Source organism: Triticum aestivum, chromosome 3D, assembly GCF_018294505.1.
Source record: "Triticum aestivum cultivar Chinese Spring chromosome 3D, IWGSC CS RefSeq v2.1, whole genome shotgun sequence".
In the NCBI taxonomy this organism is placed as follows: Eukaryota; Viridiplantae; Streptophyta; class Magnoliopsida; order Poales; family Poaceae; genus Triticum; species Triticum aestivum.
The window spans coordinates 311,080,591-311,093,823 of NC_057802.1; the positions used below are offsets into that span (position 1 = coordinate 311,080,591).

General features: G+C 43.4%; 1 protein-coding gene across 1 annotated transcript; it reads left to right on the plus strand.

Moving 5' to 3' along the window:
• The first annotated feature begins 8,634 nt into the window (after window positions 1-8,634).
• On the plus strand, window positions 8,635-11,869 carry LOC123078581 (DEAD-box ATP-dependent RNA helicase 26). Its single transcript, XM_044501135.1, has 10 exons — window positions 8,635-8,980; window positions 9,295-9,401; window positions 9,483-9,538; window positions 9,659-9,865; window positions 9,948-10,154; window positions 10,231-10,317; window positions 10,414-10,509; window positions 10,617-10,832; window positions 10,913-11,095; window positions 11,255-11,869. Exons 1-10 carry the CDS (start codon window positions 8,751-8,753, stop codon window positions 11,480-11,482), a joined length of 1,617 nt encoding a protein of 538 aa, XP_044357070.1. The 5' UTR covers window positions 8,635-8,750; the 3' UTR covers window positions 11,483-11,869.
• The last annotated feature ends 1,364 nt before the right edge of the window (window positions 11,870-13,233 follow it).

A 13,233-nucleotide genomic window follows, 5' to 3' on the forward strand; every position in this document is an offset into this window, starting at 1 on the left:
CATTTTATGATTATGAAATTTGGCAAATGGATGTAAAGACTGCATTCCTGAATGGATTCTGGAAGAAGAGTTGTATATGATGCAACCCGAAGGTTTTATCAATCCAAAGGATGCTAACAAAGTGTGCAAGCTCCAGCGATCCATTTATGGACTGGTGCAAGCATCTCGGAGTTGGAATAAACGTTTTGATAGTGTGATCAAAGCATATGGTTTTATACAGACTTTTGGAGAAGCCTGTATTTACAAGAAAGTGAGTGGGAGCTCTGTAGCATTTCTAATATTATATGTGGATGACATATTGTTGATTGGAAATGATATAGAATTTCTAGATAGCATAAAAGGATACTTGAATAAGAGTTTTTCAATGAAAGACCTCGGTGAAGCTGCTTATATATTGGGCATCATGATCTATAGAGATAGATCAAGACACTTAATTGGACTTTCACAAAGCACATACCTTGATTAAGTTTCGAAGAAGTTCAAAATGGATCAAGCAAAGAAAGGGTTCTTGCCTGTGTTACAAGGTGTGAAGTTGAGTTAGACTCAATGCCCGACCATTGCAGAAGATAGAGAGAAAATGAAAGTCATTCCCTATGCTTCAGCCATAGGTTCTATCATGTATGCAATGTTGTGTACTAGACCTGATGTGTGCCTTGCTATTAGTTTAGCAGGGAGGTACCAAAGTAATCCAGGAGTGGATCACTGGACAGCGGTCAAGAACATCCTGAAATACCTGAAAAGGACTAAGGATATGTTTCTCGTTTATGGAGGTGACAAAGAGCTCGTCGTAAATGGTTATGTTGATGCAAGCTTTAACACTGATCTGGATGACTCTAAGTCACAAACCGGATACGTATTTATATTAAACGGTGGAGCTGTAAGTTGGTGCAGTTCTAAGCAAAGCGTCGTGGCGGGATCTATGTGTGAAGCGGAGTACATAGCTGCTTCGGAAGCAGCAAATAAAGGAGTCTGGATTAAGGAGTTCATATCCGATCTAGGTGTCATACCTAGTGCATCAGGTCCAATGAAAATCTTTTGTGACAATACTGGTGCAATTGCCTTGGCAAAGGAATCCAGATTTCACAAGAGAACCAAGCACATCAAGAGATGCTTTATTTCCATCCGCGATCAAGTCAAGGAGGGAGACATAGAGATTTGCAAGATACATACGGATCTGAATGTTGCAGACCCGTTGACTAAGCCTCTCTCACGAGCAAAACAAGATCAGCATCAAGACTCCATGGGTGTTAGAATCATTACTGTGTAATCTAGATTATTGACTCTAGTGCAAGTGGGAGACTGAAGGAAATATGCCCTAGAGGCAATAATAAAGTTATTATGTATTTCCTTATATCATGATAAATGTTTATTATTCATGCTAGAATTGTATTAACCGGGAACTTGGTACATGTGTGAATACATAGACAAACAGAGTGTCACTAGTATGCCTCTACTTGACTAGCTCGTTGAATCAAAGATGGTTAAGTTTCCTAGCCATAGACATGAGTTGTCATTTGATTAATGGGATCACATCATTAGAGAATGATGTGATTGACTTGACCCATCCGTTAGCTTAGCACGATGATCGTTTTGTTTGTTGCTATTGCTTTCTTCATGACTTATACATGTTCCTATGACTACGAGATTATGCAACTCCCGAATACCTGAGGAACACTTTGTGTGCTATCAAACGTCACAACGTAACTGGGTGATTATAAAGATGCTCTACAGGTGTCTCCGATGGTGTTTGTTGAGTTGGCATAGATCGAGATTAGGATTTGTCACTCTGATTGTCGGAGAGGTATCTCTGGGCCCTCTCGGTAATGCACATCACTACAAGCCTTGCAAGCAATGTGACTAATGAGTTAGTTGCGGGATGATGCATTACAGAATGAGTAAAGAGACTTGCCGATAACGAGATTGAACTACGTATTGAGATACCAACGATCGAATTTCGGACAAGTAACATACCGATGACAAAGGGAACAACGTATGTTGTTATGCAGTTTGACCGATAAAGATCTTCATAGAATATGTGGGAGCCAATATGAACATCCAGGTTCCGCTATTGGTTATTGACCGGAGATAAGTCTCGGTCATGTCTACATAGTTCTCGAACCCGTAGGGTCCGCACGCTTAACGTTCGATGACGATCGGTATTATGAGTTTATGTGTTTTGATGTACCGAAGGTAGTTCGGAGTCCTGGATGTGATCACGAACATGACGAGGAGTCTCAAAATGGTCGATACATAAAGATCGATATATTGGAAGGCTATGTTTGGACACCGGAATGGTTCCGGATGAGTTCGGGCATTTTCCGGAGTACGGGGAGGTTACCGAAACTCCCCGGGGAGTCAATGGGCCTTAGTGGAAGAGAGGAGGAGGCAGCCAAGTGGAGGGCGCCCCCCCAAGCCCAATCCGAATTGGGGTGGGGGTCCGGCCCCCCTTTCCTTCTCCCTCTCTCCCTCTTCCTTCTTCTCCTACTCCTACTAGGAAGGGGGGAAACCTACTCCTAGTGGGAGTAGGACTCCCCCCCTTGGGCGCGCCCTATGAGGGCCGGCCCTCTCCTCCTTCCCTCCTTTATATACGGGGGAAGGGGCACCCCATAGACACATAAGTTGATTGTTTAGCCGTGTGCGGCCCCCTCCACAGATTTCACCTCGGTCATATCATTGTAGTGCTTAGGCGAAGCCCTGCGTCGGTAACTTCATCAACACCGTCATAACACCGTCGTGCTGATGAAACTCTCCCTCGGCCTCAGCTGGATCAATAGTACGAGGGACGTCACCGAGTTGAACGTGTGCAGATCGCGGAGGTGCCGTGCGTTTGGTACTTGATCGGTTGGATCGCGAAGACGTTCGACTACATCAACCGCGTTAGTTAACGCTTCCGCTTTCGGTCTACGAGGGTACGTGGACACACTCTCCCGCTCGTTGCTATGCATCACATAGATAGATCTTGCATGATCGTAGGTTAAAATTTTGAAATACTGCGTTCCCCAACACAAGTGCGATCGAAGATTTCATGCACATAGTAGCGATTCTTCTTCACAGTGTTCTGCGTGACAGTCATGTTCTGAAGAATTGAGCCAAATTGATGCTTGACCCACTTGTGATTGCGATCGACTTTCTGGTGAAGACTTAGAAGAAGCTCACGACCAGTCATCACACGCGGGGCAGTGGCTTGAGGATTTTTCTCAGTGAGTTTAGCAGCAGAGTCCTGGGTTGCAGAGTCATCATTGGTGGAGTAGGATGCAGCCTTACAAAATTGACCATCCAATGGACAAGTGCCTCATCAATAAAAACAACTTTTCCTTTTTCATCAACTGAGGAAATTGTCCTTTTGAGGACTTCAATAGGAGGCAGAAAGCTGAAGTGATTCTGAAAGTCAGCCTTGTATGGAGTTGAAGACCTGGTTCTGATAAATCTGATAATCCAAGGAGCATAGGGCTTCAATTCAAACGGCAAAAGAGCAACATTTGACAAAGTTCTCATGAAGAAATCATGATAGTTAATGGGAATCCCATGAATGATGTTGAACAGCAGATTCTTCATGATGCCAACAACTTCTTCTTATTCAGAGTTGTGGCCTTTGATCGGCTGAGGGTTTTGGTCAGAATGTGGTATACTGTCCTGGGAACATAGTGCAAATCCTTCACGAGGAAAGTGGTTCTTGGAGCTTGGCCTGGATGCAAAGGCTTCATTAACACTTGCATCAGATGATTTGGAAGTTCAGGTTCTTCATAGATAAGCCTTGCACCTTCTGCGGGAGGACTGACTGGAATGGCATGAAGCAATTCAGTTGCTGGAGCTTTGTAGTGAGTGTTATCAGTCATCCAATCCAGAACCCATGAGTTGACATCTAAGACATTGCCAGTGAGGTGCAGAGTTGCATATAACCGAAGAGTTAGCTCTTCATTCCAATCACATATGTCAGCACAGAAATTGAGGAGTCCAGCTTCGTGAAGAACATTGAGAACTGGTTCAAAGCATGAGATGGACTCCATATCCACACGAGGAATTTGATGGTGTTGGAAGACTTTGTCCTTGCTAAATAGAACAGAGGCATAGAAATTCATCTGACATGCAGTCCAGAACCCCTTGCGCCTTAGTCTTGCTGAGTCATAAGGATTTTCATCAGTGAAGAAATGATGCTCAACGAAGAAATCATCATTGTTGAATTTTGGCCTCCTTGTGTCAGACTGAGGATTTTGAGGCTTGGGCTGAAGATTTGCAGTAATAGGCCTCACAACCTCTTGAGTCACAACTTCTAGTGCAACAGACTGAGGAATTGAAGCGCCAGTTTCATTAACAGCCCGTGTCTCCATTTCTTCAGCTGTTGCAGCTGGAATTTCTTCAGGGATGGACTGGAGAAGTTTGACGTCCTTCACACCCTATCAGTATTTCTTCAGTCCGCACAGAGGACTGAGGAATTTGATGGAGAGGTGTGGCGATTGGTGAATTTGGGTAAAGATTTTCCCAATAATCATCATTGAGGACACGGGTGGTCGAACCAATGTCCACATCCTCATCATTTTCTTCTACGCCAACCTCTTCAGCAGTGAACTGAGGCATAGGTGATGATACCAGAGGGGTTGAAGCAACAACTTCCATTTCAATTTCTTCATCAATCTGCTGTGAGGAAGCAGCAGAATGATCTTCTTCATCATTGTCACCATCAGGAATGACATAGTCTTCACCATATGGAACTATTTCCTTTGATGGCACAATAGAAATGGGAATTGCATCTATTGTTTCAGTTGAGGAACTCGTCAAATTCCTCATTTTCTTGGGATATGAGGATTCTGTAGATGTTGATGCTTTCCTTTTCTTAGCGGCTTCCTTCTCCGCAGCCGTTGTTTTCTTCACTTCTGTTGCAGAAGGAAGTGTGGTTTTCTTCATCCTTGAAGATTTGGTAGGAGTAGAGGATGAAGTTGGTGCAGTTTCTTTAGGCACGACTGATCCAGTCGCCCTGGCATTCTCAGTTTCCTCAGTAGTCTGAATTTCTTCAGCTGCCCTGGTAGCTTCTTCAGTAGCCTGAATTTCTTCAGTTGCACTTGCATGTTCTTCAGCAGGCTGAACAGAATGTTCAACCTGAGGAATTTGTTGTTGTGATGGAGCTGCAACACTTGCCTTGAGATTCTTGGCGATGTTGACAAATCTGACCTTGGCTCCTAGCCAATCAGCATGGTATCAGTCAAATTCATCACCGAGGACTTTGATTTCCTTCTCAACTCTGATAAGTTCTTCAGGAGACAAAGTGAGAACATTGTTCCTCAGAAAACGCTCTTTCTTGTACTGGTCCTTCTTGACTCGCCTGGCCTTCTCAAACTACCATTTTTTCTTCACCTATGAAGGCGGTTAGCATGTGACTTTGAGCAGGAGTCAGATTTAGGTCAGGGAGTGGAGTGTTTGGATCCTTGTGCCAAATGTCTATGAAGTCAAGGATCTTCTTCAGATCCAACATAAGGGGAACAGAGCTGCCTTTGGCTCTTGCAACCCTTTCTTGCCTATCTTTGATGATTTCAGCAAGTTCATCATCATCAGCTTCATTACCATCAGATGGGTCTTGGAAAGCCACTTGTTTCTTGTGAGGACTTGGCCTCTTTTCACGTCCAGTAGTGGACTTGACCTTCAGCAGTGTTGGACCACTTGAGGATTGTGGTTGAGCTGAGGAAGTTGCAGATGCCCCTGAGGCAATTGAAAATCAAGCAGTCCGCTTACACGTTGCAAGATGCACACGTGTTGAGGATTTTGTGGCAGCAATTGAGGATTTTGCAGCAACCGAAGGAGTTGGCGCTGCTCTTGAGGAAGTTGCCCGAGGTATTTGCTTTGAGGGCTTTGCTGTTGAGGAACTTGGCCATGAGGGCACTGAGTTTGAAGATTTTGTCTTCACGGCTGATTTCTTCAGAATGGCCTTCTTTGGCGCAATTCTACAGGCAGAGGCCTCAACAGCAGCAATAGCTTAAGTGTCTTTGTTGAATTTCCTCACCGCTTCTGCAGCAACATTTTGAAGCTTTGCTTGGCGCTTGGCCCATTCCTTAGGAAATTCCTCACCACGCTTGATACTGGTAGGATTAGGTCATTGTCCAGCAGCCAGAGGTGGTCTTGGGCATGGAGGATTTACAGCGAATTTCTTCATGTACTTTGGAGTGACATAACGATATTCATTCCATTCCTTCGCCCATCTTCTCTCAATCCTCTGTATGCGCACTTTGCGCTGCGTCTTGGTCTACTTCCCATGAGTTTCTTCATTTGGTGTGCAATATTCATCATAGATGTCCTCATGGATTTCAAATGTTGTGTTGGTTTCAGGCCTCTTTCCTCCTTTCTGGGGTCTTTTCGCATCTGCCATTTTCTTTACTTGAGGATTTTGAACTTTTGAAGATTCTAAGGAGGTATGCAATTTTTCTTCGAAGAACGCTATAAATGAGTTAATTTGATGAGAACCTAGTGATTCATCAGCAGACATTTTATACCTGTGAACAGAGTATAGGTGCGAAGAATTTGAAGAGGTCATATGCGTTCTCATAATTTTTTTCAAAATGTATCAACTTGAGGAATTTGACCATAGATGTCTTGAGGAATTTCACTAAGCGTTCTTGACTCAGGTTCCAGAGTTGTACAGATTTGAAAAACCACACAATTGAGGAATCTTGAGGAAAATCATAGCTTAGAGAAATAAATCAAGGAAAGGAAGCATTGCGGTGTTTAAGAAGTGGATTGTTGAAGAATAAACACCTTTTGAGGATTTTATGAAAATCATAAGAATCAAAATAGGGCAGTAAAATCATATTTTAATTACCCTTGATGAAGAACACGACGAACTGGGAGTTAGAAGTTGGAAGTCCGTCTATCCAGATTTCCCACGCCCTAACTCGGCGGCGGAAGACAGCTACGGCGACGGCGGAGTGAAGATTTCCGCGGTCGGCGCGAGTACGACGGCGACGAGGTCGAGGCAGCGAAGCTCTTCCTCATCGGCGACGATGGAGTTCAGCGGCGGCGCTAGGTGAGAGCTCTAGCGAGGAGACACGGTCGAGCGGAGTAAATGAGGTCAGTGGAGGGTAAGGGGTATTTATAGCCGAGGTGAAAAATTGTTCGCCCGAAGATTTTGGACGAACGCGCCCCTGACCCTTGCTATCCTATTGACATGTGTCACCCATGTGCTAAGAAGTGGAGATCGTGGGTGAGTAAAATAATCCATCGTGGGAAGTGGAACGGTTTGAGCGGCAACAACCAAAAATTTGATATGAATTTTTTTTAATGTTTCGTTCGCAAATTCTTCAGCTGTCAAGGACACAGTGAAGACTTTGAACATGTTTCAAATAGAACACACATGAAGAATTTGAGAACAGACTGGGTTGAGTTTAGTATAGAGGGAGAACGGGTCCGATCACATTCACTTAGAGGAAAAGTCAACTTGAAGAATTAGCAATAAATGAATGCTCTTGAGGACATGAAAACTCAAATATATATACAGTCAATGAAGAACACAAGTCGAAAACTTTGAGTAAATTGCAAACTTGAGGAATTTGAAAAATTTGAAAATTTGCAGAATGACGAAAAACTCAAATTTGAAGATTTTCAACTTTGGTTGGTGGCGTGACCCAACGTATAAAAATGATGATTTCAGACACCGTGTACAATTGTTGTAGGGCCCTGAGAATCAAATTCTTCATTAATTTCTTCACACTTAGAGGGTTAGTCTTCATTGATTGAACAAAAATGTTACTTCGTGTGTTGCACATCTAAATCATCAATTTTACATAAGTGTTAGGATGTGTGTCCTTCAAAGAACATTCGAAGATTCTGAAATATCTCCCTCATATATCCCATGAACCTCCAAGTAAAACCATCATCCTCCATGAAGTGTCAATATTTGCTCTATGCTATGGTGTTCGATTGTGGAGGACGTCGAACATCTTCAAGTGACCCCTCCCTCTATGTAACGATTCTCTTTGTATTGTTCTATTCTATTTATCAATAAAAAGATATGCAATCTTTGCGTATTTATGAAGAAAAAAGATATTGCAAGCCGTGTCGTGCCGAGGACAACGGGAACTACTACCTCCGTTCCAAAATATACTAATCTATCAAAACGTCATATATCACGACAAGGATAAAGGAAACTACTACCTCCGTTCTAAAATATACTAGCCTATCAAAGCGTCATATATTTTAAAACGGATGCAGTGAAAGATACTCCCTCCGTAAAGAAATATAGAAGCGTTTAGATTACTAAAGTAGTGACCTAAACGCTTTTACTCCCTCCGTCCGCGAATAAGTGTACATCTAGTTTTTGTCCTAAGTCAAAGTTTTAAAACTTTGACCAACTTTATAGAAAAAAGTAACAGCATTTATGGCACTAAATTAGTATCACTAGATTCGTTTTGAAATGTATTTTCATAAGATATCAATTTGATGTTATATATACTACTACTCTTTTCTACAAAATTGGTCGAAGTTATAAAACTTTGACTTAGAACAAATGGTAGAAGTACACTCGCGGACGGAGGGAGTATATTTTTTTCGGAGATAGTAGGAGTAGTAAATATGTTTTCCTTTGAGGGCCACAATGCATGGAGTTATCCGGTTGTCGGAAAGGGCAAACCCATAAATTGCCATCGCACGTTGCGAAGTGCGTATTCGGCTCTCCTCGTGTTTCCTAGGTCACGCTGCTCCAACGTTCCCGCCCGCCCGCCGCCGCCGCCGCCACCAATATCGACATCGCCGTCGTCCCCAGAGGTATCATGTCAGGCAATCCCGGTTACGCGGCAGCCCCGAAGCGGCAGCGGAGGCGGCGCCCGAGGGACGCGGAGGACGGCTCCGCGTTCCCCAGGGTTGTCACGAGCCGGCCAAGAGGTGCCGACCAGGTCCGCGAGGTGGCCGTGGTGCCGGCGGAGGCCATGGATATCGATGCGGGGACAAGTGCTAACGCCCCCACAGGAGGCGTGGATGGATCGTACCTCAGCGACACGCGGTAATGGCACGCGCCTCATATTTGTTTCGATCGAATGTGCACATGAAATATTTCCCCAACTGTACAAACCTACCATATACTGTATATTTCTCGTGTGGTAGGTATTTTCCAATTCGTATACTGTTCCTCAGCTTTAAGAGTTATGGGTATCATTTGGAGTTGGCCTCGAATGACATGTAGTTGTAGTTGTAGTTCGTGACACTGTCGGCTGCTACCCTATCTGTGTTCATCAAATCATTGGGGATTACAGTGGCGTCACAAGCATTTTTCTGCCATTCTCATTTTGAAAATGTCGTTTTTATTGCATATTGCAGGTTCGATCAATGCGCTGTTTCACCATTGTCATTGCAAGGAATCAAAGATGCTGGGTATGAAAGGCTGACCCGCGTACAGGAGGCAACTCTGCCAGTAATTCTTCAAGGTCAGCGATAACGCAAACTATTTTTGCTCCGTAGTCTTGGGAAACCATGACACTAAAATCCCAATAATTTGTTGAATGCAGGCAAGGATGTTCTTGCAAAAGCAAAGACTGGAACAGGAAAAACCGTTGCATTTTTGGTATTCTTTCGCCTTCAGCACAACAAGTCAATTTGATGGCTTTCACAGCTCATGGGTTATTGCAGTGATGTTACCGTGGGGATTAACCAATCTGACTGACTTTCAAATTCTTATTGTTAGCTTCCAGCCGTTGAACTTCTGTCTACATTACCCCGTTCTACATCGATAAATTTGCTGGTGATGCTCCCTACTAGGGAGCTGGCATACCAAGTGGCTGTTGAGGCTAGGAAGCTTCTTAAGTATCACAGCTCACTGGGCGTGCAGGTTGTAATTGGTGGCACAAAATTATCTCAAGAGCAAAGAAGCATGCGATCCACACCATGTCAGGTCGTACCATCAACTGTATCGGCTTCAGTTTGTTCATATCTGAATGCAATTTATGTGCTAATACATACTACCGATCAAACAGATTCTTGTTGCTACACCTGGAAGGCTCATCGATCATCTTCAAAACACACCTGGTTTTTCTGCCCGGATTAAAGGTGTGAAGGTCCTTGTTCTTGATGAAGCTGACCGCCTATTGGATATGGGATTCAGAAGAGATGTTGAGAAAATAATTGCTTTCATTCCTAAGGAACGGCAAACACTGCTATTTTCTGCTACTGTTCCAGCAGAGGTATCTCTTTTTCTCATGTCACCTCTTTGTACCTGAAGTCCTGATGCAATCTGATCTTTTGAATGTTTACTGTTAGGTCCGTGAAGTATCTCATTTAGCAATGCAGAAGGATTACAAGTTCATCAATACTGTTCAAGAGGGTGATGAGGAGACACATGCACAGGTCTAAATCTGTCATTTTCCTGAGTTGTTAGATAGAATTTTGAAGTAAGCTTGGCAGCTAGCTCATAGGCACCTTCCATTATTACTCATGTATCAGGTAAATCAGATGTACATGGTTGCACCATTAGACCTCCACTTCTCTATATTATATGGTGTCTTAAAGAAGCATATTGCGGAAGACGCAGAATACAAAGTAAGTTATCTCGCAGGTTTTGTTTTTGGTAGGGTGTCACCTCACCAAGGGGCCGGTTTACATCTTAGTTATTTTCCATGGTTGACATTACCCATGCAATTTTGCAGGTTATTATATTCTGTACTACAGCAATGGTCACCAAGCTTGTTGCTGAAATTCTCTCCCAGCTGAAACTGAATATAAGAGAGATTCATTCCAGGAAGTCACAGTCTGCCAGAACAAAGGTCTCAGATGAATTTAGGAAGTCAAAGGGCTTGATATTAGTCAGTTCTGATGTTTCTGCCCGTGGTGTTGATTATCCTGATGTCTCGCTTGTCATACAGGTAGGTTCCGTTGTCATATAATTAATCCAAAGAACTTGTATAAGGTGTGCATTCCTCGTAAATCTTATCTGCTCGTGCAGGTTGGGTTGCCTTCTGATAGACAGCAGTATATACATAGACTTGGTCGTACTGGAAGGAAAGGCAAGGAAGGGCAAGGCATTTTACTGTTGGCTCACTGGGAAAAACATTTCCTTAGTAGCGTTAATGATCTGTCAATAACAGAGACGGTGGCACCTCCAGTTAATCCAAGCATTCAAACAGAAGTAAGCAGTATATGATTTTTATTATCTTCTCATCTACCACGCTTTGTACTCTGGTTAGTTAGGTGCAGATTTAGCAAGAAAGTCTGCTTATGAAATCTCAGTCTATTTTCACCCTGTAAAGCTAACGTATTTGGCACTTATGTTTCCTTGGCTTGATAGGTGAAAGGTGCCATCAGGAGAGTGGAGATAAAGACGAAAGAATCGGCCTATCAAGCATGGTTAGGGTACTACAACTCAAACAAGACCATCAGCAGAGACAAGTCAAGACTTGTTAAGCTTGCAGAGGACTTCAGTCAGAGCATGGGGCTTGAAATTGTGCCAGCCATACCGAAACTCATTCTTCGGAAGATGGGCCTTCAAAATGTACCTGGGCTGAGGTCTTCCTGAATCTGATGTTTGAAGGTGAAGCAGGATTTGTTTGCTAGAGAAGGCACTATGTGCATTTGTGCAACCATACTGCTCTCACCCTCGTGAACAGCAAGTAATTTGCCTGTGCTGTACCCCGGTGCTGCACTCTTTATCAACCGATCTTTCGATTGACAATAGGCAGGTTCCTGGTATAACATGTTGTCCGGTGTGGTATTTGTGAACCTTAACTATAGCGCTGGTCCTAAGCTACTTTCAAGAAGGAAAGCGAGCCGTCTGTTTGGCTATTTAGTGAATGAATGGCAATACATCATACACTCACGTTGCTACATTATTCATCAACTTGTATCATTTGTGCTATTCTTATGGAATCGGAATTCCGAATTATGTTGTCATTATTCATTGCCAGCCTATGCTCATTTCTTTAATACCGTAACTAGGTTTTGCCTCACTGTTGTATTCTTCTTTTTTGTTAGATAAGATGCCTTTGGGTTTGCACCCCGAATTAAGAAATACTACTCCAGTATAGTAACTAGGTTTTGCCTCATTGTTGTATTCTTCTTTTTGTTAGCTATCTCAAAAGACTGGAATGAACCGTTAGCTATCTCAGAAGACAAAAACAAAAACAAAAATCAAAGTCCACAAATTTCTAGCGATTCCATTATTTATTAACCTAAAACCAAAGGGGGATGGGACATGATACGAATTGTTCACAGCCACCACATTTTCGTGAGGAAGAACAAACAGTTAGGAACAGATCAGAAGAGCAAGTGCGTAGCGTTAGCGTAGGGATGGTATGCAAGATCGGCAGTTGCAGGTTATGCTTGAGCGTGCCGGGTCAAGTTGGTGAGAGGATTGGGGAGCCATGCCGGCGTCGTGGGCGCGTCACGGTCAACGTCACAACATTTGTGTTGGAGCTTGGAACCCATTGCCCGCAGAGGCGTTTGTTTGTTTGTTTGGACCAAGGATTCACAAAGAGAGCAGCTACTGCTACGAGAATGGTGTATCGTTTGTTTGGACTGGAGCAACAAAATTTTGCATTGAGACCAAAGCCTGACTCAATAATTTTGGTCCAATCCCGATAATATTCCGTTGGAAATGTCGAGACTGTCGTCTGGCCATCCTCGGACAACACAGCCAGCTGTGCACACGCAGGTGCCATTACTAACTGCACAAGTGCAGTGCAGGACCTCTGAAAAATCTTTGGTTATGGGTGAGTTGCCAGCCTGAATGCATGAGGTGTGAAATGGCCCTACTGGCAAGTGGCGCGGCACAATCATGCACGCCAAAAGGCACACCCGACCGGACGCCATGTGGTTCGGGCGTTTCGGCGTGGCGCTCGCAATGCGTGAGCTGCTCAGCATGCAGCGCATCACCTGCCGCGCCCGCCCACCAGGCCACCACGTACCAACACCATACTCCCTTCTGTCCTTATTAGTTTGCATATAAGTGATCAAATTATAGAAAAAATCATTAACATTTATAATGTTAAAAACCTTTCCGGTTTATAGGGCTCAATTCAAAAATCTCACCAACCAAGGTAGATGGTAAGTGGTTGAATACTTTTTGTAATTTGCAAAAGCACCCAATTAATACTCTTGTTTTTCTCAAAAATTTATGTTTACCAATGTATTAATTGCAATGCATGCATGCATAAAGTACATGCATTGGTCAATTTTTTCTTTAATACTTGCATGCAATTATTTAATGCACCTTGGAATCTGAACTTGTGATGGGGAACAACCAAATTAAGCCTTATAAAATGAAAAAAC